Source organism: Carettochelys insculpta, chromosome 22 (genome assembly GCF_033958435.1).
Source record: "Carettochelys insculpta isolate YL-2023 chromosome 22, ASM3395843v1, whole genome shotgun sequence".
Classification (NCBI taxonomy): domain Eukaryota; kingdom Metazoa; phylum Chordata; order Testudines; family Carettochelyidae; genus Carettochelys; species Carettochelys insculpta.
The window spans coordinates 18,818,650-18,844,571 of NC_134158.1; the positions used below are offsets into that span (position 1 = coordinate 18,818,650).

At 55.4% G+C, this 25,922-nt stretch overlaps 1 protein-coding gene across 2 annotated transcripts in view; it reads right to left on the reverse strand.

The window, feature by feature from the left end:
* Positions 1-576: 576 nt before the first annotated feature.
* Positions 577-25,922, reverse strand: part of DACT3 (dishevelled binding antagonist of beta catenin 3) — a 33,383-nt gene continuing 8,037 nt past the window's right edge. Inside the window, exons 1-4 of one of the 2 annotated variants that reach the window (XM_075016472.1) lie at positions 8,825-9,003; positions 5,026-5,137; positions 4,412-4,567; positions 577-3,948 (exon numbers count right to left, since the gene is read on the reverse strand). In XM_075016472.1, coding sequence (XP_074872573.1) covers positions 2,273-3,948; positions 4,412-4,567; positions 5,026-5,119 — 1,926 coding nt within the window. In that variant the 5' untranslated portion in view covers positions 5,120-5,137; positions 8,825-9,003 and the 3' untranslated portion in view covers positions 577-2,272. Of the gene's footprint in view, positions 3,949-4,411; positions 4,568-5,025; positions 5,138-8,824; positions 9,004-25,922 lie in introns of those variants that run through there. The other variant, XM_075016471.1, reaches the window with a different exon arrangement.

A 25,922-nucleotide genomic window follows, 5' to 3' on the forward strand; every position in this document is an offset into this window, starting at 1 on the left:
CCGCCTGGAAGCTCCCCTCCAAATTCACTATTGGTGGATGCAGTGGGATGCGGCCATCATAGGGAAGGGGATAGATCCACACCGGGCATAGGGGAGTGGTGTGATCCCCAAGCTCTCCAGCCACACACAGGCTCAGGGTGCGTGTCTGGAGATACTATGGCTGACCCAGCCTGAGGTGTGGGGGCCTGCTCCCCACAGTCCACACCAGCGTGTCTAGCTCTGCACACCTCCGTGCCACAGCAAGCGCCACTGCATGCAATGTGGCGGGGGGCCTCGATCAGTTACTGGATCTGTGCAGCACTTGGGACCCCCATCTTGGTTACTCAGTGGCTGGGCAGTGCCTAGCCCAAGGGGGCCCTGAGCTCGGTCACTGTGTGTCTGGGCAGCGCCCGGCCCGACAGGGCCCTGATCTCAGACACCGTGTGTCTTGGCAGCCTGCCGCTCAACAGGGCCCTGAGTGTTCCCTTATTAACAAGCATTACTTCTCAGCAACCCACCCCCCCGAACCCTGGATGCGCGTTCATCCTGGCCTCAGCCCTTTTAAACAGCACCTCCACAAATAACACTCATCTTTATTTACAAAAACCGGGCCAAGGGGAGGGGGAAATTATATATAGAAATACGAGAGCAGCCGGGGGCTTTGCCACGGAGACACCTATGTACAGTGCAGGCTCCAGAGGAGCTACCATACAGAATCAGAATAATAAATACGCTCATTTAAGAAAAAGAAGCGGGGAACCCAGGGAACATTGCAAGCACTGGCCCAGTGGGGCAGGGAGTTGTGGCAGGCACGTAACACAAGCGGGGCCCTGCGGGCCAGTTAACGATTATCTGTGCAGCGGGCGCAGGCGTTGACGTCAGGGTTGTGATGTAACGGAACAGGCTGGCTTTGCTTAGTAACCGGCCCTAGGCTCCCACCCACTCCTTGGCACAGAGCTCCAGGGCTGGGGAAGAGACAGGTCCAGCCTAACCCAGAAACTGCTGTTCACCTGCTCGTGCCACAGCTGGGTGCTAGTCAGCAGGGCATTGGCACAAGTCCACTCGTGCTGACGGTGTCTCACGGATGGACTCGAGGTGCTCAGCCCAACATGGGTGCTCTGGCATGATCGCAGCAGCATCACAATCTCCCTCGCACGGGGGCGCCAGCCTGGCTCCTACGATTTCACTAGTGCCCTGGCTTCACTGCTAGAGGGCTGACGCACCAACACGAGGGTTTCCGCACTAGCACCTCGCACCAGGGTTTCTCTGGAGCCATGTCGTCACTTGGCACAGGTAGGGCGGGGGGCTGTCGCACAGGGCTCAGCTTGGCAGCGTCACACCCCAGTGGGGAAAGGAACCTGAGGCGAGTGCAGCTCCCCTGCTAGATTCTCTCCCCAATTAATTTTAGCACCAGCTGCCCAGCCGCAATGGAACCCAGCAGCCAGCGCCTCCAGCCTGCTGGGGCATCCTGTCTGGAGGGTGGATTTTGCACCTCTGCTGAAAAATCAAGCCTGGGAGCTTGAAGCCATCCACCTCCTACCACAGGGCCCCGAGTGCAGCAGAGTTTGGGGGGTGGGTATGGGGCCAGGCAGGGAAGGTTTTGGGGGAGGAGCTGGGAGTGGGGCACAGGGGGAGGAGACAGGGCTAGCAACCCTCTAGGGTTATCCTGGAGTCGCCGGGAATTAATAAGGAATCTTTAAATTAAAGATTACGGCCTGAGAGGAAACCTCCAGGCACACGTCCAGCCCCAACTGGCAGCGCAAGGGGCAGAACTGACCAGCGGGAAGGGAGATCAGGAGACCCACGTGGATGGGTGGGTCAGGGGGTGACATGCCCCTTCCAAGGCAAACGGCAAGGAGGGTTGAGCGGTAGGAGGGGTGAGGGGGGATAATGCCAGGCTGGGGGGTGGAATAGGGGGCTGTAGGGAGCCCCCAGGCTAGGGCAGGTCAGGAGGTGGATAGATCTGGCTGGGTCAGGCTACATTGCCAGGCTGGGGGAGGGTACTCCCGGGAAGGGGGGGGGGGTGAGCTCCCCCAGGCCGGGGGATAGGGGATGTGGTGGGTCAGGCTCGAGGGGTACGAGGCAGGGGACACTCCCAAGCTGGAGAGAGTAAATGGGGAGTCAGCTCCCCCCAAGGCCATGGGATGGGGGGCACCCACTGGCAGGAGACACAGATCAGGATGGTTTAGGCTGCCCCAAGCCAGGGGGGCACAAGGGGGCTGGAGGTGTGGGCCAGGGAGCGCCGAGGGTGCAGGGGGCTTGAAGGGGGATGAGCCGCCCCCAGGCCAGGGTCTCACACCGTCGTCATCACTTTCAGGGAGCCCGAACGGAAGCGCATGATCTTCTTCTTCAGGGCATGGGAGGCCTTGATCTTGACGAAGACCTTGGGCCGCCCAGCGGCCAGGCCGGGGCCAGCGTTGGCCACCAGCTGGGGCGAGAGCTGCTGGGGCCAGACCAGCCCGCTGCTCTCGTCCGTGTCGCTGGAGCCGGTGCTGAAGGCAGGCGAGCCGCCCTCGCTCAGGCTGGACTCGCTGTCGCCGTAGGCCAGGCCCTCCTCCAGCCGGCACACGGGCGCCTGCCGGGGCCCGCCGCCCCACCCACCCGAGCACTCCGAGTCGCTGCCGGCATAGCCGTACAGCACATGGCGGGGGGGCGAGGCAGCGCCCGGCCCACTCCGCCCAGCCCGCCGACTCCGCCGCGGCTCCCCACCGCCCGCCTCCTCCTGGCAGATCTCTGCCGTCGAGCGCCACTTCCGGTAGCCGCCGCCGCCGGCCGGGTGGGGCCGGCGCTGCCGGGCCGGCTTGAGCGCCCCCTCGTCCCGCTCCACTGTGTGGTACTTGGGGCCTGAGGCACCCGGCTTGTTCAAGAGGCTGTTCTCCGACTGCGAGCGGGCGGCCTTCTTGCTGCGGGGGGAGCCCTTCCTGGCACTGCCCCGGCGCCCACCGGGCGCCTCCCCGCCCTCCTCGCTGAAGCGGCACTTCTTGGGCAGTGCCGCCGCCCGGGGCCTCTCCCTGGGGGTTGCCGGGGCCCGCTCGGGAGACAGCTCCACCGAGCGCCCCTTGGTGAGGGGCGGGGGCTTCTTTTTGGCGCCTCGCTGGGCGCGGGGGGGCTGCTGGGCCGGGATGTACTGGGCCTTCACCATCTGGCAGGCCCCCTCCTCGCTGCAGACTGGCGGGGGGCGGGGGCCCCCCCTCTCCTCGTAGGGTGGTGGGTCCTGCTCACTTCTGGGGGGGGCCCCGGCTTCACCCAGCCCCTCCTCATAGTGATCCATGGAGGGGGCCAGCCGGAGGTGGGCCAGCGCCTGCAGCTTGGGGGGCTTCTTGAGGCCGGCGTGGGGGGGGCCGTAGCCTTCAGGGGCCCCCTTGGCGGCCAGCGTCCTCTCCGCCGCGGCGTCCCAGGACGACCAGATGCGGGTGGCCGCGCCGGCCCCGCCCTCGTAGCCGCAGGGCGAGGGGGTGCTGCTGCCCCGCTCCATGGCCGGGGGGGGCCTGCGCTCAGCCGGGGGGGGCAGCAGCTCCGAAGGCCTCTTGCAGAGGCTGTTCTGGCGGGCCACCCCCTTGGCGGGCAGCTCGGCGTTGAGGCTAGTCCTGGGCTTGCCGCCCCGTGCCAGCTGGCTGCGCCGGCGGATCAGCTGGGAGATGTAGCTCTCCACCTTGTGGCAGTGAGCGGCCTCGGGGTAACTGGGCAGCTCCTGCTCCGCAAACTCCTCCAGCCCCCCGGCCTGCTCCGCCCCGTAGGCCAGGCCCGGCGAGAAGGCGACGGCGTCGTAGAGGCAGCCCCGGAGCAGCGGGTTCTGCATGGCCACGGCGTGGAGGGGGCTGGGGTAGAGGAAGGGCTCCAGGCTGTCTCGCGGCGGGTGGCGCGGGGGCGGCTCGGAGGGGTAGTCCTGAGCGCTGGAGTAGGGGGCTGAGTAGGAGCGGGGAACCATGCCCCGCCCGGCGCCGTCCTTCGCGCTGCTGCCCACCTCGCCTGCAGGACAGAGACGTGGACCTCATGAGGGACAGACCCACGGAGGGAGGGAGGGTGACCACGACAATGCCAGAGCTCGACCCACAACCCCCATCCCTCCAGGGCTCAACCCACAGCCCCCCTGTCCTCCTCAGGGCTCGACTTGTGTCCCCATTCAACCCTCTGGCCCTCCAGGACCTGACCCATGGCCCTGTCCAGCCCACAGTCCCCTCAGGGCCCATCCTGTGGCCCCATCTGGTCCTAGGCCTGCCAGGACCTGACCTGTGGCCCCTTCCAGCTCCCCAGGGCCCAACCCATGGCCCCATCCACTCTCCTGTCCCCCCAGGGTTCAACCCACAGCCTCATCCAGCCCTGTGCCCGCAGAACCCAACCCACTGCCCCTGCCAGCCCCAGTATGCCCCCTCAGCTCGGCAGGGTGACCCCAGCCCCACGCTGGTCTCTCAGGAGCCTGGCAATCGCTCACCCATGGACTTGGGGCGTTCGCTGGCGTAGCTGCCGCGAGATTCGGCCTGGCCGATGCGGGAGCAGGAGCCGGAGGCGGAGGGGAAGCCGGAAGAGTCCCCGAAGCCAGAGGGCGGCGAGTCTGAGGCCATGGCAGACGAGCCCCCTTCATAGAAACCTGCAAGAGATGGCAGCCATGGACCTGGGGCGGGGAGCCATGGACCTGGGTGGAGGGGAGCCCATGGTCTTGGGGGGAGCTGCCACCAACTGGGGGACCAGGGATGGGGGAGGGGAAGAAGCAGCCCCAATCTGGGGCAGGCGGCTCAAGGATGGGGGCAGGGGAGAGCTGGTGAGTGGGGGAAGATGCAGCAAAGGGGCAAGCGAGGGTAGAGGGAACACAAGGAGAACAGAGGAACAGTTCTGGCCCCGTGATCACCGCTGACGAGGGGGATCGCGACTGTTCCGCTAGGAAGGGGAGCAGCCCCGGGGGCAGCCAGTGCAAGCCAGGACGAAGGAGGCACTTTTGGGGGTGCTGCTTCCCTGCCGGGATAACCGGGGAGTGTGGGTGGGGGATCAGCAGCATCTCCCCCCTCTCCAAGACACCCCCACCCCGCCTCGCAGCGCTGGGATCCCTACCAGAGCTGGGCCAGCTGTCCGTCTCAGCCGCCTCCCCGCTGGCCTTTTCAGGGTACAGCCGCAGGCCCCCGACTTGCTGCTCCAGCTCCCACATCAGCCCGGGCAGGGCCTCCTACAAACAAACCAGAGATGGGTGGGGTGTTAGCAAGGCACAGAGCCTCCTGGGACATGGCGGGGGGGGGGGGGTGGTCGAGGCACTGAACAACCCCCCCCAGTAGAAAACCCCCCACCCACAAGCCACTGCTGCATATCACCCCTTAGCTCCCTTCAGCGGTAGACAGCCATGGGAAAGCAATTGGCCTCTGCGTGCCCCCCAGCTGTTTATATTCAGTGGAAGGCTGAACCTCCGGGCGGTCACAGACAGCCCACATGGGAAGGGGGGGTAGGCTCTGCCGGGTGACCTTTGACCTCCAGACAGATGGGTGGGGAGAGACAATGAGACCCATTTGGGGTTGTCAATCAAACTCTGCGGGAGCCATAAGTTTTGGCTGGGGGGGGGCCTTCACCCCAAGGCAGAGGGGGAGCAGACAGCTCCAGGGCTGGAGAAGCTATCACCTGGCCCATTGCCGTGGGGTACCCCACTGTCCTCCTAGGGCTCCAGATATGGGGAGGGCAGCCGCCCAGGGAAACAAGGCCTGGAGAGGGGGCCCTTTAAAACCTGCTCTGGCCATTCCCTGCCCCTATAAGGTCAGGAAAGCAGGAGGCAGACAGATCCCAGAGCTGCAAGAAGCACAGTGGGGGGGAGGCGAGGGTGGCAGAGTCTGACCAAGCATGGGCCAGAGCGAGTCGGGATGCGGGGAGGGGAGACGCCGAGAAACAGAGAAAGGAGGAGGAAGAAGGAGAGAGGTCACGAAAAACACCATTTATCCACCCCCCGTTTCAGCACAACTATTTCCAGCTGGTGGAAAATGACAAGCCACAGCTGAAACACAGCACATTGGGCAGCCATGAAGCTGGGATCCCTGCACCATCACTGCCACCACATCCGGTCCAACGATGAACACCCCACGCATCAGCCGAACAGCGGCCGGGTGACAAGCCGGCGAAGAACAGGCGCCATGAGTCTCACTGCACCTGTCCTTCGGTTCTGGGGAGCCTGCGAACCAGCTCTCCTGCCCCCGCCTCCCTGGAAGAAATCCAAGGAGAGGTGTGCGGGGACAGACAGACGGGGTTACATAGGGACCGACAGACGGAAAGCACAAGCAAGGACACAAAGAAAAGTGAGGACCCAATGAGCGAGAGAACAAACCAGTGGGGAAAAGGAGAGGAAGGAAGATCTGTCGCGCCCCACAACAGCTTTCCTATTCCCTCGCCTTCCCAGTGGGGCGGGAAAAGCTCCCCGGCCCCTTGTCGGGCACCCAAACACTGCTCACCCCACCTCCCCCATCGCTCTGCTTCATGCCCGGCTGCCTTCCCCCTGCCTGGGGTCAATTTCAGCTCAGAGATGGCAGGGGTTCATTTATCACAGCTCCTGGGAAGCGGGGAACACCACCAGGCCAGCTCCAGAGAAAATTAATTATTCCTAACACAACAGCGACATTAAGGAATAAATTACAATGCAGGGGGCTGCAGACAAAGGGGGCAGGAACTGGGGGGGATATTCCCACCCCCATTTCACCCCCTTAAAGAGAGCCCATGCCCACTGCCACACAGGACTTTAACTCAGGGACATCTGATAAGGTTCCCCACATTTCTGACCCCAACTCCATATTATCCACCTGGCACCTAACCACCCCCCTTCTGCTTCCACATGTCTCACGGGTGGACTCCGGCCATTGCAAGGAGGGGCTGGACAGATTTACTAACTACGCCTCCCCATAAACCAGTAAAACTCCAGAGGGTGGGAGCCAAGGGTTTGTTTTCTTTAGGTCTTTCGGCATCATCTGAGAAATGCAAGGCTGGTGAGAGCAGGGGGGAGGACGGCCCAGTCGTTAGGGCCTCCAGCCTCTGACGGGGGACACGCTGCACCCGGCGAGCCATTCCTCACTTCACCACAGCCTCCCTGGGGGACTTTGGATGCAAGACTCCATGTGCCTCAGTTTCCCCATCTGGGCTACAGGCCTAGCTGCACTGCCTCACAGAGGCGCTGTGCAGATCCCCACGTTCAAGTTTGTGGGGTGCTCAGCAGGGTTCCCTGGAAGCTGAACACTTTGGGCGGCTGCCCAGGAGAGAGTCAGGTGCTGCTCGGATGATGGGCAGCGCGCCCACCGCCGGCAGCGCGTGTTTCTGAGGGTGGTCCACATCTGCACATAAAAAAATATTCCACACGTGGATGGAAAAGAGCAGCAGGAACGGTGGGGCGGAGATGTTACAGGAATGGGGCGAGAGCAGGCCCAGAAGGGAGGTGGTTGTTACAGGGACTGTCCAGAAGGGGGCAGCGCTCCCAAACCCGGCCAGAATTCCCTTTTAGGTCCTCCCAGGGGTAGATAACGAGCCGTGGAGAACCTGCCCTTGATGGCTTTAGCCACTGGACTCTGCCCCTTCAAATTCTCCAGTGGCACCAGCCATGTTGCCATCAGGTTCTTACCCTGCTACCTCCAGGCCCATTGCCACGATATCTGGGCACCCGACTGTACTACATTAAGGGGACCCAGCACTGCATGTAGGGACCCCAGTGAGTACCTAGAGAAGGGCTGTGCCGAAACCACCTGCGCACATCGTCCCTGTGTTTCCTATACCTTTCCCTTACCAGACAGGCAGACAATCCAGCCATGCAGAGCCCATGGTAGCCGTGGAGGTTTTAACTGCTGCGTTGTCCAGGTCTGCTCTGAGCTGGGCTGCCTGGGGCAAGGTGGTAACCTTTAAATCATGCACTTCTCCCAGAGGGAGGAATGGAACCCAGGAGTCCTGTCTTCCAGCCCTCCTGTTCTAACCACTAGACTCCACGCTCCTTCCAGAGCCAGCGTCCTGGCTCTGAACCGCACTGCTCCAACCACTAGGCCACTGCTAACCATGCACGTTTCTAACCACGCCCCACACCAAGCCAGGGAGTGAATCCTGGCTCCTAATTCTTCCCAGTCCAATCTGCTACACCCCACTCCGCTCCCTTAGCTGAGAACCCAGGAGTTCCAATGCCAGCTGCAAAGCGGTTAGGTCTGATAGCACAGAAAGAAGTGGTTTTTCCCCAAGGGTTTTTATCAAAGTAAAAGCTAAATTATTGTCTTTTTGTTACTAATGTGAGCTAAGGATCTAAGCCCCTAGTTAGTATAAACAGGTGTCGCTCTATTGGAGCAATGAGGCCAGATTCTGCGCTGGTATAAACAGGTGTCACTCAATTAGAGCGAACCGCGCAATGCCAAGAAAAAGATTTTAAATGCAGATCCCCGCCATGCCCCATCGAACCCAGTAACCTACCTTCCCGCAGCCACCTACTGCCGATTGTTAAGGTTGTCTGACAGTTTCCATTCTAAGGCCCTGTTTTTGCTTCCTTGTAACTTTACCTGTTCAGGCTGAACTTTCCCATGCTTGGTGTCAGGCTCAGGCTGAATTTTTCTAGATAGTTTCAGCTAAAACAGGCCACCTGCTTTTGAGACCAAAGTTAGGGATAAATACAGGTATTTTGGAGGCAGGTGCAAGGCAGTGGAGAGGACCATGACCAGCTAGTCTGCGCTTATATCCTGAAGCAGGCGGATTTATAGCTCATGTAAATTTTCATCCCGGGAGCAGGCAACTCAGACATGCTTAATATGCATATAAACAGCTAATCCTTTTTGGAACCCTGCTAAGCTCTGTAATATGTGGTGCCGGCACCAGTCAAACATCTAAATCCCCACTCTCAAATAGGTTTGAAAAATCCAACCTGATCAAACCTCCAGCAGCCATGATCAGCCTCTGGTGAAGGATGCAGCTGAAAGAGACAACCTGGGATACAACAGCTAGGAGCACGAGGTCTGCGGTTTGCATGGGTGTGTTACTGGCAGCTCAAGCAGCAACACCAACGGTTAAGGTTGTCTGACAGTTTCCCTTCTCAGAGCCTGGTTTTGCTTAGTTATATCCTTAGCTGTTGAGGTTGAACTTTTCCATGTTGAGTGTCAGGCGCAGGCTGAATTTTTCTGGAACAGTTCAGCTAAAACAGGTCGGCTGGTTTTGAGAACCAAGTTGGGGAAATACAGCGATTTGGCCGTTCTCCGACGGGAAAAAATATCGCAGCCAATTGGTGGAGAAGTTCTAGTCCCCTCATGCTTTGGGGCAGGGACTTGAAATCTGGCAGAGGGGCTGCCCTGGGCTCTGGGATGTGCCATCTGCTGATCCCATGAGAATCCGCCCCATGTGCCACGCAGGGTTCATGAACGTGCTCCCGCCCTGGGTTGCAGAGGCTGAACTGGACTACTGGCAACTGCTCCACGCAGATGCTAGGGGAGTAATGTGGAATGAAGAGCAAAGAAACTGTCTCTCCTGCACTCTGAGTGCTCTCCCAGCTGGCGCCAGGCAGCATGGATGAGGAGACAGGCTGGAATGCAGAATATGAAGAGGCTGGATGGGCGAACAGAAGAGGTGCAGGTAGGGAGCAGGAAGCCAGAGGCAGAACGGGATGGGAGGAAGCCCAGTCTCTAGCCTCCACAACTCTTGGCGGTCAGCAAAAAACAGTGAAAACCACAGGCGGAGTGTGTGTGTCTCATCTCCGCCTCTAGCGGCAGAGGCACAGACAAGATAACAACCTACTACTGCTACCAGGTACTGATACGTCAAGTGGCACATAACTATGCTGCACATCCCAGGATCCCCACTTTGGCAATAACCCACATGTGAGAGGATGTAAATCCTTTCCGCTCTCAATTTTTAAAAACAAAGAAAGTTACATTAAAAAAACTTGCATTACGGGACTAAATCTAGCCTACCTTCCTCCCGACTTTGTGACTAAAAGGAAAGGAGCAGGCAAACTGCTTCAGGGAAATGGATCTGACCTCTTTAGGGGTTCGAGATAGCCACGATCCTTTTATGCAGGGAGTGTCCTGTCTGCATTTCACCCTGCTCTGGAACCCTGGAAGATAGAGCTGGGCTGTCTTCGCTCCGCTTCTGACTGGTTCCACTTCTTGCCTCTTGCCTGCACATATAATTATGGATGTGGCATTCAAGCCCCTCCAGAACACTATACAAAAATTAACCATTTCTGTGCTCCTGCTTGGCATGATCCCTGCTTGACAAATGGGGAAACTGAGGCACATGGCCTTTCCTTACAATCAGGAGTCAGTTGCAGAGCTAGGAATAGAAGCCAGGAGTCCTGGTACCCACTCCCCCACCCCTTCTCATCCACTAGGCCGGGGAGTGCAAAGTGGGGGGTGGACCCCCCTCGAGGGGGAGGTGAAATTTTGTAAGGAGCGCACAGCAAGATCAGCTGCTGGGTCTCAGGCTCAACCATCTCATTAAAAATGTTGCAATCTGTTCCTGTTTTGAGGTCCATGTGTTCACATTTACAGACCGATTAATAAAGTTTGCACATGCTACAGACTTACTTTTGTACACGTGCAGAAAGGGTTTTTTTTTTTGTTTGCTTGTTTTTTGTTGTTATTTTTTAATATGTACCTAACCGAGATGTGCGTCAGTTTGGATGCCAGTAGACAGGTTGCGGGGGGGGGCTCCCCAGGGAAAGTGGAGCCTGATGTAAAAAGTTTGCTCACTCCTGCCCCACACCCCACACCCCTCCCAGAGCTGGGAACAGAATCAAGGAATCCTGATTACCACCTCCCTGCCTCCAGCCCTTCAATCCCATCCCTTTTCAAACTAAACACAGCTTGCTCAGTTCTCCCCAAGAAAGCACAAATGAGAACCAGGTGTGGGACTCATCCACATTCGTTCCGCACTGTGCAGCGGCTTTGCTGAGACAGCCCCTGCCCAACTCAAACGAGGGCCTGGGAGAGCGTGTGGGATGAATTACAGAACAGAGCTGCATCTAGACATGGTAGTGGGGGATAGGTTCAAACAGGACTCCCCAGAGCCAGGCTGAGAAAGGCCAAGCTCTGTGCAGAAAGAGGACTGGGATCGGAGGTTTGGGATTGGTGGACCCTCTGCCGGGAGCGGTGATGGGGATGGGGAAGGAGAAGTAGGTTCTACTCTGGTGATTCAGAAAACCCCAGAAGGAACCATCACTTTGATCAGTCCGTATAACCCAGGCCCAGGGCAGGGAGGCCACGGGGGATACAGCAAACCGGGTTCAAACCATTTCCAGCCCATATCTTGTGGCTGAGCTAAAGCAGGATTTAAGAAAACTGTCTGATTTCAAGTACCAGAGAGGTAGCTGAGTTAGTCTATACCTTCAAAAACAACAAGAAGTCCTGTGGCATCTTATAGACTAACAGATATCTTGGAGCATCAGCTTTCATGGGCATAGGCATAAGCTTTTGTTGCCTCTGACGAAACAGGTCTTTGCCCACGAAAGCTCATGCTCCAAAAGATCTGTTAGTCTATAAGGTACCACAGGACTTCTTGTTGTCTAAGTTCAGTGTAAGTCCCCCAAATGGTGGAGAATTCACTGCTGCCCTTCGGTCAGCTGTTTCCAGGTTTAGCACCTTTTCCTGTTCACAACTCAAGTCTTATTTATAGTCTGGATTTCTCTAGCTTCAGTCTCCAGTCACTGCATCTTGTTATTGCTTGTCTAGTAAGTTAACAAGCCTTTTACACAAGAGATGTCCCCTTGTGGATGCTTATTCCCCATGACCAAGGTGTTCTTTTGATAACCTAAATAAACTACCGAACTCCTCTCCCTTGCAGGGAGGGAAGCAGAACCTTTTCCAGACTTCTACTTGTTCACCTGTCTGGAGTGGTGACACTATCGTGGTAAAGGTAATCTGGGTCTGGCTGGAAAACATGGGGGGTGGGAATTCCAAGGTTTAGAATTTGTTTTTATTTCACTCTGGAGCAAACTGAGACCTTTGGAAATAACTCACTAAAGATAACAACTAACAGAAGGAAGAGCGAGCGAGCGAGCGAGCACTCCAGCCAGGAACAGGCAATAGGCTAGAGGTTAGGATGCTCCCCTGGGATAGGTGAAGCCCACAGGTGAAGTGTGTGTCTCACCTCTCCCTTGAGCAGCTGATGCAGAGACAGGATACCAACCTACTACTGCTACCAGGTACTTTGATACCTCACATGGCACACAGCCTAAGGCTCCCTCCTTTGGTGATACCCCCTGTAACCTGAGGGTCAGATCCTCAGGGAATAGGACCAATGTTGCCTCTAGTTTTTGCCATCTGTGTGTGGAATAAAGTTTGTTATTCACACCAAGACATGTGCGGAGGTGCACCACCAATAGAAACACACGCTGCCGGCTGGGGATGCTCTGCTAATCAGCTGGGTGGTGCCTGAACCTCTCCTGGGTGGTCGCCCAAGTGCTCAGCTTACAGGGAACGCTGGACTGGACTGTGTCCTCCATGTCCCCTTAAACATCTGAGTGGCAGAAGCTGGGTTTGGACAAACGGGGGCTGCATCACGCAATAGTTGCCTTGTTTTGTTCATTGCCTTCGAAGTACCTGGCATTGATCGCTGTTGGAAGACGGGCAACACAGACCCTTGGTCTAACCCAGTATGGCCATGCTGGGGAACAGAACCCAGGAGTCTGGATTCCCAGCCCCACTTGCTCAATGCCATCCCTGTTCTACAAAGAGGGAAACTGAGGCACGCTGACTTGCCTATGATCAGCGAGCCAACGTCAGAGCCAAGAATGGAACTCAGGTGTCCTGACTCCTAGCCCCCTGCTCAGACCCACTTGAGTGCACATTCCAACAGACCTAGAGACAGAATCCAAGCACCCGGACTTCCCCACTCTAACCCTCAGTCCCCATCGTGTCTCTTTCCAGCTATGCCGAGGCTATCTGGATCTTCAGCAGAGCACTAGAATGAGAACCAGGAACACGGAGAACAGGGAATTGAGCCAAAATCTCCCATTTCCCCAGGGAGCACCTCACCAGCACAAGGCCGGAGCAACAGCCTCCATCTGATGGGAAGAGCTGTTCCACTCTGTAAAATCATTAATTAGTCACAGGGCCAGAACGAGACAGACTGGGCAGCCCGGAGGTCAGGGTGCTCTCTGGGCACACAGCAATCCAAGTTCAAGTCCTGACACCAATGCTAGCACATCAGGAGCTCTGCCATGAAACCTCTACCGGTTCCATGCAAGTCCCAAGCCTGGGTGGAGGAGGAGGGTTGGTCAGATGACCGTCGATGCGCTGATCATAAAACAACAATACCAATGAAAACTGATGCCAGTATGACTACGTGACAAAAGGTGCCGGCTTGGACATAGGCCAGATAAACAAGGGCCAGGGCACCAATCGAGCAATCGGGGTTGGGCTGATAAGTTGGGTACCGCAAGAAAATTACAACCCATCTCCTATCAAGCGGAACGTCCCAATGCTGTGGGTGACTGGACAGTTAGAGCCGCTTTGAAAGGAGATGGCGGCATAATGGACGGCTCGAATAGGAGAGGCAGACCCCACCAAGAATGGGTGGATGATATAGTAGATTGGGGTGGAGGTCGTCTCTAGAAACGAAGCCACTCTGCACTGGACAGGGAAAGATGGAAGGAAATAGTGAAGGAGGCAGTGGACACCAACGGGCGCTGAGCCCCTGGTTGCTGAGGGTGAGGATAGCAGATCAGGGCCTCATACTTGACATGGCTGTGCAGCTGATTTGCCACCAGGGCTCCCTGTAAGCTGAGCACTTGGGCGGCCGCCCAGGAGAGATTCAGGAGCTGCCCAGCTGGTTAGCGGAGCTCCCCCAGTGGGTAGCCTGGGTTTCTATTGGGGTTGCACCTCCACACGTGCCTCGGGCACAGACCAAGATTTAATCCACCCATGGGTGGAAAAAATTAGCGGGAACCCTATTTGTCAGGTCCAGGATGGGACCGGCAGATAGACTGCGTCTACGCTGCATTGCGGCTTTGGGCTGTGGCTCCTGGCTTATGGGGCTTGAGTGTCCACACTGGTTTGCAAACCTTCGGGGCTTGCTGGTGATCTGCAACCCAACTCGGATCTGCAGCTCAGGCTGGGTCCCTGCTGCTTGATTCACCCCGTGAGCAGGGCCCCAGGAGCTGAGTCGTGTGGACAGAAGGGGGGTGGGGGTGGGGGTTGGGCTCAAAGCAGACTCAGAACTTGGACTCAGTTTGCAGCATAAACACACGAGGCAACAGCCACCCTGACCCCGGTGTCTGTTTCGGAGCCATTGCCAGAACTTGGACTCAGTTTGCAGCATAAACACACGAGGCAACAGCCACCCTGACCCCGGTGTCTGTTTCGGAGCCGTTGCCACAGTCCCCCTTCTTCCTTGCAGCTTGCAGTCTTTCCTCCCAGCCGCACGCTCTTGCATTCAAACACGTCTGGATGTCGGAAAGACGAGGAGACAAAGACACAAGCCAGACCGCGGCAGAGCGGCTTTGGGCCAGCTGACGGCCGTAAGCAGAGAGCTGGGCGTAGTGGCACATGAGCAAAACTCGCAGCAATCAGCAATGGAAAAGTGCCGCCTGCGCCCGTGACTTCCCGCGAGCCAGGGCTTGGCTGAATTCAGCCAGGTAAAACACGGTGCCTTGAGTGGCTCAGGCCAAGGTTGAAAAAGGGGGACAATGTCGATTCCAACTCAAGTAACCTCAGTGCCGCAATCAAGCCGCCAAACAGAGCAGAGTGGCAGGCTCCGGACACGTGACTTGCACAGCTGACCGCTGGTGGCTCTGACGCCATACAAGCCTCTAGTCCGCTGACCACACTGCACCCTCTAGGAATCTGGCCTGGGCCGGGTTGGGCTGGTGGAACTGCCCAGAGGTGGACTTGAACCTGGGATCTATGGAGCTTAGTGCAGGAGCCTCTACAGTTGCAGCAAAAAACCAGGGGCCATTCAGCTAAGGCTACAGAGGAGACTCATTCTCTCTCTGTGTACATGGTCTAGTTGCCACAACATGGGGCAGAGAGTAGCCGCAGTGCAGTGCAGTGCACCCCATCCACACCCGAATCCATCCTCTACAGGCCCTAGGGCGCAGAGAATAGCCACACAGAATCATAGGCCTGGAAGGGACCTCAAGAGGTCATCTAGTCATCTTCAAGCAGGATCAACCCCAGCTAAATCATCCGAGCCAGGGTCTTGTCAAGCTGGGATTTATAAACCTCTAGGGATGGAGAATCCACCACCTCCCTAGACAACGCATTCCAGTGCTTCACCACCCTCCTGGGGAAGTAGTTTTTCCTAATATCCAACCTACACCTCTCCCTCTGCAACTTCAGACCATTGCTCCTAGTTCTGCCATCTGTCACCATTGAGAATACTTTCCATCCTCTTTTGTGCCCCCTTCAGGAAGTTGAAGGCTGCCATTAAAACATGCCTCAGTCTTCTCTTCTGTAAAACAAACAAGCCCAAATCCCTCAGCCTCTCCTCATAGGTCTTGTACTCCAGCCCCTTAATCATTTTTCTTGCCTTCCACTGAACCTGCTCCAGCACATCCACATCCTTTGTTTACTGGGGGGCCCAAAACTGGACACAATACTCCAGATGTGGCCTCAGCAGTGCCGAATAGAGGGGAACAACCACTTCTCTAGATCTGCTCGAAATGCTCCTCCTAATTCTCCACATCACAGGGAGCCCAGACACACGTCTGATCTGTCTCTATTGACCCCAGCGGGGCAGAGAACAGCTACAGAATCAGCGTGTTCCAGCCATGCCCCAATGCACCTTCTGCTCCCTGGGAGGGCAGAGAACAGCCACAGCCCAGCGTGCTCCAGGAATGCCCTCCACTCACTCCACACAGGCCATTTCCACCCATTTGAAAACCAGTGGAGAATAAAGCCTGTCTGCCAACAGCAGCAGCAGTCTCTTCCCCTCAGTCCACCGTGGCTACAAGAGCAGAAGTTCCTGCCAGACTCCTAAGCTAGTGGGTTGGCTCATGCAAAGAAGCTTCTGTCCCTTCTACCAACAGGCTTCCTTGTTCTTGTTGTCCACATACAAACTCCAATCCTTCCTTTAAAATCCGGCTATTGTAATTGCTCACAGGTGGATTCCAACCTCGGATCTCTGGAGCTTAGTGCAGGAGCCTATACAGCAGGGAGTCCCAACCTACGGGTCGGGACCTAAACAAGGGTCGCGATTAGATTTGTTAAGGGCTGGCAGCAGCGCAGAGCTGCATGTGGCTCTTAAAGGAGCCATTTGCAGCTCCTTAACGCTGCCACATCTGGGAGCTATTACACATTAGAGAGAGACAGCTTCTCCACCTTTGATATTCGGAGTCTTCCCAGGCAAGACACTGAATAGATTCTTGCAGTAAGTAACTTTTGCCCCCCCTTTTGTCCCCCTTCTCTTCTATGTAGCTGGTTTGTCAGGTTTCATTTTTTGTTTGTATCTCACCCAGCCCCTCCAGCCTCTGAGTGTGATCCTCCCAGCCCCTCTGGCTGTGTGTGACTCCCTCCAGCCTGAGTACGACCCTCCCAGCCCCTCCAGCCTGAGTGTAACTTCCCCAGCCCAAGTGTGACTCTCCCCAGCCGCTGAGTGTGACTCTCCCCAGCCGCTGAGTGTGTTCCCTCAGTCCCCCAGCCCTTGACTGTGATTCCGCCAGCCCCCCAACCCACCAGCCCCTGAGTGTGGGGTTTAAGCTGGGGCAGTTGGGGGGAGTGATTTGGGAATGAGGGTCTTTCCTCCACCACAACTCAGATCAACTATAATAATAAAATAATTAACTATAATAAACGTAGTTACGGCACTGCTCCCCCACCCCGACATTTTTGAATTGCTGTGGATCACCAAGTCTTCCTGAACTGTCAAAATGGGCGCCCATGTTGATAAGGTTGGGAACCGTGGCTCTGCAGTTTGAGCTGAAAGCCACCTAGCTTGCAACTAGGGCTGTAGAGGAAATCCCAAGTATGTCTACAGTTACTGGGGGCCTGGCGTACAACAGTCCATCAGTTCTGCCACACGTGTGAAGACACAGAAAAATTGATCTCTCTGGGCTCGGCCGTTGACCCTGGTACTCCACGCTGATGCATGGAGTAAGGGACATCGGCGCGGGCCTGAAGATCCCTGATTTAAACCAGGGAAGAAAGTTGATCCTGATATGTCAATTCTAGCCATGCTAACAGCGTGGCTAGAATTGCATATCTGGGATCGACTTTGATCCCTAGTGTGGACCAGGAGTCATTCTCTCTCTGTGTCTAAGGGCCACTATATGGGACAGCGAACCAGGGGCGTGGGTTATACTAGGCTCTTCTTGACTGTCTTAATATCCTGGGGCAGGGAGTTCCACAGGGTAACAGGATAGGGGTGTGTGTGTGTGTGTGTGTGTGTGTGTGTGTGTGTGTGTGTGTGTGTGTGTGTGTGTGTGTGTGTGTGTGTGTACCTGCCTTGTTTTAATGTTCCACCCCTCGCTGACCCAGCATCCGGAGGTGGCTTCAGATTCATTACGCCTGTGAGCAGAGGCAGATGTAACAGAGAGGAAACATCCCAGCTCCCATTCTCATCTCCTGCCGTGGGAGGATGGAGGCACAGGCTGCCCTGGCTGCGGATTTACACCCTCCTCCCACAGTTGCAAACCAGCACCCTGCTGCACCTGGCCGGCAGGTTTAGCTCTCTGGCTAGTAAAACTCACAGCCTGGTCATATTGGCTAGTGCGCCACCATCCCACTTGCCTAGGGGCCTGAGAATGTGGCTCAGCTAGAGGCAGCCTGGCCCAGGATGCCCTGGCTCTGCATCTGGCTGTGCTCAGACTTTGACAAGTCACTTCTCTCTGCTTCTCCCCATCCTCCTGCCTAGCCCATGATACAGGGACTTTGAAGCTGTGCTGCACCTGGCACAATAGTCCCGATCTCTAGGTGGCAGTGTTCCAATTTTTGCACTTCAAGACCCAGCTCCTGGAGTCACGGGAGAACGTCTGCTTCCATTTTTTTTCCTTAATACAACGTGAGCTTGCCTAGATGAACTGCTAGCATGCAGCAAGCTCGGGCGTGAATATCCCCGCCATTAGCCTGCCATGCAGTAACTGTGCCATACTGTGCTTTGATCTACCCCAAAACAATGGGTGTAGGGCTGGATAGAGCTAGAAAACAGGACCCCTCAGACAATCAGAGAGAACCCCACCTTCTGGTGATAGGGTAAGGCCATCTCAGGATTTTGGGGGGAGCTGATGCATCCATTTTGGGGCGAGCGCCGCCCCACGGCTGAAGGGAAAGTAGGGGTGAAACTTGCTCCACACCATGAAGTCTCAGAGCTTTAGCCAGGAAGGCAGGATCACAACCCCCATTTCACAGCGGGGGAAACTGAGGCACAGCCACTCACCCAGGCAGAGAACCGAGCTCTCCTGAGTCCCACGCCATCATTTAGCCACGAGGCCACGTTGCCTCCAGCGCAAGGGGAGCTGGGGCAGCTAAAACACGAACTGCAACAGCCCGGCACATGAGCATCACGGAGCTGCGGAGGCTGGGACCCACCGCACTAAGCCGCTAGTTATTGCTGGTCCCCGTGGTGTCATACAGACCAGAGCATGCCAGCTCCTGACAGCCAACAGCTGCCCAGGGAACTGCAGGTTATAATAAACTTGAGCTGTGTGTCGGTTCTGTCAGGCATTCCCTTAAAGACACTGCTCTCCCACAGCCAACACTTCCCCTGCTGCCAGGAGGAGAGGAGGAGATGGGCCTGAAAAAAGTCTATTGCAGGGAAGCGCAGCTCCCATTTCTCCGCAGGAGAAAAAAAAATTCCTCTTGGACCATCAAGGCTGCTTTGCGGAACGGAGAAGCACCGTAGCCGTGCAACAAAACCAGAAGGCACAGCAGTCAGACACATGCATTGTGTACACGCATGTGTGTAAAAAAAAAAAAAAAAAAAAAAAAAAAAAAAAACAGGCAGTGCAGAGGACAGCACCTGATCCGATGGCCAAAGTCTCGCACTACCATTCAGGTCTCCTGGGTTATATTCCCAGCTGCATGAGCCAGTGGTTAGAGCCATGGGAATTGAAAATCCTGGGTTCTATCCCACTTCTAAGAGGAGAGTGGAGGCTAGTGGTTAAAGCAGGGGCCCGGAAGACAGAAGCAGTGTTCCCTGTAAGCTGAGCACTCAGGTGGCCACCCAGGAGAGATTCAGGGGCTGCCCGGCGGATTAGCAGAGTGCCCACAGCCAGCAGCCTGTGTTCCTACTTGTGGTGCACAGAACAAAACTTATTCCTCCCAGGGATGGGAAAAAATTAGGGGGAAATGCTGGTCAGGACTCCTGGGCTCTCTGCCACTGATGCCTTGAAGGACTTTGGAGTTGCTGTTCTCACTCTGTACCTCAAATTACCTTCTGTAAAACAGGGCTGGACCATAACACTAACCCTCTTCCTGCCCCATTGCTGAAAAGCACCACACGAATGGCAAGTAGGGCATGATATTAAAAAGGAGAAGCCCTTATAAACAATGGGAAGTTTACGTGTCTCTCTCTCCCACCCACCCACCTCCATCCATCTTGGGCTCGGAAAGCCAGGCTCCCAAAGGGACTTAGCTGCCTCAAGATGCAGACATGCACCTAGCAGGATTCTGCAAGAGAGCCTGAGCAGGAGAGGAGCCTAACTCCCCTGGGCAGTCAACGACTCAATCTTCTTTCTGTGAGCTATAAAATCAGGATACTGCAGACAGGAGCTGGAAGGAGAAAGATCCAGCAGTGAGTGCCAGGCACCGAGGCTCTGCTATTGCCGAGGCATCTCTGCATTTGAAGATAGACTAGAATATAAAATGCCACTGAGATCAGAAAGGTGCCAAGTTAGAAACTAGCTCTGCCACGATGTAGGGGAGTGGACAATGAAGCATCCCACGTCCCTCATTGTCCAAGCACTGTCAGGGATCAGCTAGGTAGTGCCAGGTCCTGCCAGGAGGGCAGGGGACTGGATTTGATGACCTCTCAAGGCCCCTTCTAGTTCTAACGTTCTCTTTTTAGAAGGAGACAGAGAATATCTTATGGCTTCTCTCAATCCATGGGACACCCACATCTTGAACATGGAGTACAGATGTGGTCCCGTCATCTCAAAAAAACACATCTTGGCATTGCAAAAAGTTCAGAACCGGGCAACAAAAACACCTAGGGGTCTGGAACGGGTGCCATGTGCGAAGAGAGTAACAAGATGGGGCTTTTCATCTTAGGAAAGAGGAGGCTAAGGGCTGGGGCGGGGGAGGGGGGCCTGACAGACATCTATGAAATCCTGACACGTGCGGCAAAAGTGAATAAGGAAACGTTATTTACTTGTTCCTGTAACACAAGAACTAGGGGTCACCAAGGAAATGAATAGGCAACAGGTTTAAAACAAACAGAAAGAAGTAATTTCTTCACACAGCGCACAGTCAACCTGTGGAACTCTTCGCCAGAGGATGTTCTGGAGGCCAGGACTTAATCCAGCTCTTTTTTGAACCCTGTTAAATTCATGGAGGACAGGTCCATCAATGGCTACTAGCCAGGATGGGTGGGAATTGTGTCCCTAGCCTCTGTTAGTCAGAAGCTGGGAATGGACAAGGGGAGGGATCACTTGATGATTACCCCTTCTTCTCACTCTCTCTGGGGTACCCGGCATTGGTCACTGTCAGAAGACAAGATGCTGGACAAGACAGACCAGTCTGGCTGCTCTTATGGTTCTAGAGTGTACAGGAGTGGAATTTCCTAAAGGAGTCAGGCATGTGAATTCCATCAGCTTCTAATTCCCCTATTTATTTCCCAGCCATAATTTCAGGAATGCAGTTTAAATCATTAGAACAAAAGCTTGTTAAAAAGTTCCTATAGCAACATTTAATTCCTGCAAAGCTTTCGCTTTGCCAACAAGAATAAGAACTGCAATTTCATTTGGGAGGTTAAAATTAAGCCACCGGTTTTGACAAAGCCTGCAACTTCTCACCTAAGCTTCCAGAAACCACTCGTAAATGACGATGCTGTCAAGGCTGCTGTGGATTCACGTCTCCCCAGAGGGGGAAACACAACATCCTTTCTCAGAACAAAAATCCAGGTTGGCTTAATTTGATGGAGTCTTGAGTGGCCATTTATCCGCTTCTAAGAGACCAGTGTGATCATTCGGGGTGACGTCCTGGATAACCCTAAATTAATTCCTGCGGTTTTTAGAAAAACATCCATTCTTGAAAAGAAAGCGAAAGGAACCTAATGGAAACAGATGAGGTTTCTCATCAACAGCTCCACAATTGAGTTTCTTTCATTAGCTAGATGGGGGGAAGTACACAGGGAGGGGGAGAATTCTCTCTTATCAGCTGGGTATTGGGTTGGCTAATTTCCTTCAACACCAACTGCTGTTGTGGGCCCTCTTCCCTGTGGTCCCCAACTTTTTCTCACTACCACAGACCCTCAATCACCTCCCCCTCCCAAGCCATTTGCCAACCCCCATCCAAGTTAATTCTAGCCGCTATGTATCCTTCATTACGTGCAAAAGGAAACCGCAACACAGATTTTCAGATCACAATTAATAACGTTATGGGAAGATACTTAATTTAAAAATAATAATTGGTCATAACTTTACAATTTAATTTATTGATAATTTATCGTAACTTTGAAATTTTAAAACTTATTTTCTACAATCATTTTTTTCCCCATGGATCCCCCGCAGTACCCTTATGGATCCCAGGTTGGGAACCACTCCTTTATTCAGTAAGCAGTTATGGACCAGGGCACATGATAAATAAAAGCTGAACACAGTATGTGCATTTTTCTTCCCACAGATGTGTGTGTAGCTTATATATCTAAAAATCTCATCCCTGTTAGGCTATGAAAGGCGCCTGGAGCCAAACGAGTTTAAAAAAAAAAAAAAAAAAACCACACAACTTACTGGGCTGTTACACCCTTGATTCTCACAAGAGCTATGCCAGGGATGACTTAGAGGCTGCTATACTTAGAAACATCCCTGGCTATGCGTTCAGTATCTTCTCAGTGGCTTTCCACCCCCTCGGTAGGGTGGAGGGTTTTTTGCCTTCTTAATTACAGAGGATATTTGCATAAAAGCAGATTCTTTTGTTCCCACAGCATTTAACAGCTGCTAATTCCTCCACCTGAAACGAAACCACAATCAGCTGCACAGCATGGTAATCTTTCCCACAAGCCACTGGCATGCTCAAGAAAGATAATCAGGACGAAAGCGTGCAGTAGCTCAGAACATCCCACCAGCAACAGGGATGGAATCCAGAGCCTCCTGCCACAAGAGCCCATCTGGGCTGAAGGAGAATCTCCCACAAGGTAGGTTTTAGCAGTACAGGGTGTATGACACTCAGCACAGCCATGTCAAGTATATCCAGAAGAGGGCAACGGATCTCAAAATGTTTCACAAGCTGTGTCCACATGCTCCACAGCAGCAGCCAAATGCAGCCAGATCTAGGGTGGAAGATGGCACAGTAAATGGGTGGGGCAGACTTTCAGCCAATTGCACCAAAGCAGACCCCTATCCTTACGTATCATATTTAAGCGCAGACCCAGAATTCACAAGCTCTCATGTTTCCATCAGGGCTTGCTATTCACCCTCCAGCCACCTGACAACAACAGCTGACTCCACTTGTGTAACCAGGAGGAAACTGAGGCACGGCATTTGCCCATCTGTAAAATGGGGTGCTGTGAAGAGCACATACTTGTTACCATGGTGATGGGCTTGCATAGTTGCCATGGTAATGGGGACCATATAAGGATTTAGTCCCATATTTGCTCATGATACAAGGGGTAGGAGAAGGGGATGGGCTGAGCTGGAAAGGACCAGGCAGGAGGCCAGCCCTTGAGTACCCAGCTGAGGATGGCCAAGGTCACTGTGGCTGGTCCAGGAGCATATACGAAGCTCTGCTGGCTGTGTGGTCTGTGGGGTGTCCACAATGGCTCGATTTTTCTTCTTCTTCCTTGTTATTTCTTGTCTGAGATCAGGGCCCCGTCGGGCCGGGCGCCCCCAGACACACAGCGGCCGAGGAGGGAAGAAGACAATCGGTGCTGAGGGTCACTGGACTCTCTGTGGATGGATAACAGGATCTCTAACAGGCTCCTTGAATAACGAGGCCCGTGCTGGGTTCAGATATGGAGGGGACATCAGCTTTCCCACCCCACCCATTCACCAGCTGCAGCTCCCTCCCTGCCACAGTCCAGGCCGGAGTTTCGCTCCTTTCGGCAGAGCGCACGCACACACACACACACTCACCAGCAGTTATGGCCCATAAGTAATAAAGCAGAGATAAGGCACAGGAGGGATAGAGGGGGAAGGGAGACGGAGCAGCAGGCAGGAGCCTGCTCCCTCGTCCCCCTTCAGCATCCCTCGGAGGCCGGAAATGCGGGGCTGGAGCGGGGAAGCCAAATAGCTCCAGGCAACCCTGCCGAAGGCCCCATGCCACCACCCCTGAGTCCCCAGACCGTGCAGCCGTCTGCTTCCACCAGCTCCTGTATCCTGCAGGCCACGCCACCACCCCCGAGTCCCCAGACCGTGCAGCCGTCTGCTTCCACCAGCTCCTGTATCTTGCAGGCCAGGCCTAGGCCCCCACCTCTGATTTAAAGTCAGTGGGGGGGGGGGGGCTGGCTGCTCAGCTCCCCCTGTGTAACCACAGGCTCCCCCATCCCTCCACCAGTCAGGTCTTCAAGCTGCTTCCTTTGCACCAGCTTTACTCCAGTCCTGCAGCCTGCCCATATCCCCCTTCCCAGGCATCCCGCTCCCAAGCCAGGCGCTGCGCCGTCCAGGCAGGATCGTTTCCCCCCATGTAACTGATTGGGAAAGTCAGCACTTTGGCCAAGGATCCCAGCCCCAGGCTCAGCGCACAACCAAGCAGAGAGGAGAAATCACACTCCTAGCCGCAGCCAGTGGGGCGGGAGGGGATGGACAGGCTGCAGCCGGGGACGCATGGCTGGGCTTTGCTTTGTCTGAGCAACTCTCTCAAGGAAACCCTAAACCGGGGCCGCTCCGGACGCCAAGCCGCCCGCAGCCTCGCGCCCCGTCATGCCTCAGGCATGAGCCGACCTCCGCTCGGCAGCCGCTGGCTCCACCTCGGCCCATTCCGGGTGGCTCGCCTGTCTTCCCCCCGCCCCAGCCTTGGCACGACTCCCACACGCCCCAGCTCCATCTGGGGGGCAGAGGGCCAAAGAGACGTGCCAGAGCGCATGCCAGACGGCGCGGTGCAGAAACACGGCCAGTGGGGATGGCCAGGCCAGGCTAAAGACAGACAACGCTAAAAATCAGACCCAGCCACTCCCACTCCACTGAGGAGGCTCCCCGCACCCAGGGCAGGGGGGCTCCTAACTTCCCTGAGCCAGGGCACCTTCCTGAGGAAGCTCGCCACTCCGTGCGGGGTGGTGTCAAAAGCCCCCCTCCACGCACCTCAAGTGGGGAGGGACTGCTTGTCCCATGAGAATTTTCTTTTTTTCCTGTCCTGGATTGGGAACAAAAATCAAAACCACAGACGTTTCCACTCACCAGCAACCCCTAAAAGAAGAAATACAGGTTAAACCTCTCTCGTTCAGCACCCTCAGGACCCGACCGGTGCTGGAGAAGAGAATTGGCCAGACCATGGGAGGTCAATATTGTCTAGCATATAATCAACCCTTCTACTGCTGACTGGCCTCTTAGAAGACATTTAGGAGTAAATTACAGCTAAACAACAGCACAGGACACAGAGCCAGGACTGGTGGCTGGAAAGAAACTTTAGGGGACCACGGGAAACTTGGCCACACCCATCATAAGTGGTCGTCGGGTTGGCTAAAATCATGGTGGGTTACAGCTGCTGCTGGACGAGAGTGTGCCGGATTACAAAGGCTCAACCTGCAGTAGACGAAGTAGGAGACAAGGACAGAGCCCTGCTGAAAGGTTTGACTCCTGCTTTCATATCTCTTTCTTCCTTCCTACAAACCGGAACGGCGAGAATTCCTGGTCCCTCCCCCTTGAAAATCAGGACGTTTGTCACAACCAACCAACTTTCCCACAAAAAGTTTGGGTTTCAGCACAGCCACGTTTCCCAGTTGAGGGGACGGGACATTTTGCTGAAAAACTCCCAACCCCCTCTGGAGGGGGCCTCCCCATCTAAGCAAAGGACCCCAGCCTAAAGAGAGACCCAAGTAAAGGGTATCGGAGGGGTAGCCGTGTTAGTCTGGATCTGTAACAGCAACGAAGGGCCCTGTGGCACCTTATAGACTAACAGAAAAGTTTTGAGCATGAGCTTTCGTGAGCACAGACTCACTTCACAAGTAAAGGGGTGAGAAATGGGATGGTGGATTGTGTGACCCCTGTCCAACCCAAGGGGGTGGAGTCACAGCACAGGGGCGGAGCCAAGGAAGGGTCCCATGGGAAATTCAGCCCAGCACTCTGCATGGCTTTGCCCTGGCCATGAAGTCTGTCTGGCTGGCGCTGCTTGGAGGCAGCTGACCATGCCACTGACAGGTGGTGAAGATGGGAGGGACAGCGGGTGTGAGGAGGACACAGAGCTCTGAAGTCCCGGCAGGCCTCTGGCTGATTTATCCCCCACCCCCACACACAATGAAGCCCAGAGAGCCTGGGGGGTGGGGGCAGGGGTGGGGGCAACAGCTGGACTCCACGGCTCATTATCCCACTGCTAGAGCAGCCTTATCAGCACCAAGGCACACAGCTTGTGAATTCCCCCAGCTCTCAGCACCCCGATCTGACTGCAGCCTCGTCCTCGGGGGCTGCACAGCTCCGGTATCCCCCTTTCTCCCACCGTGAGATCCGAGGCTCAGCCTTCAGCCCAGCTCCCCCCGCCACCCCCATCAGAGGATCTCATCCCTATGCAAAGCTGCTCGCCCCATTAATCCCCTGCTGGAAGACGCTGCCGGGCTTTTTGACAACGGTTCCGCAAAGGCGACATCGATTTAATTAAATGGGGGGATAAAGATGGAGCAAAATCTTTTTATTAAATCAGTAAATAGCTGGCAAAGCTGGAGCTGAAAGGGAAGGTGGGGGAGTGTCCAGGGTTCCCACCAATTCTTTCTATTCATGGTGGAATAAATTT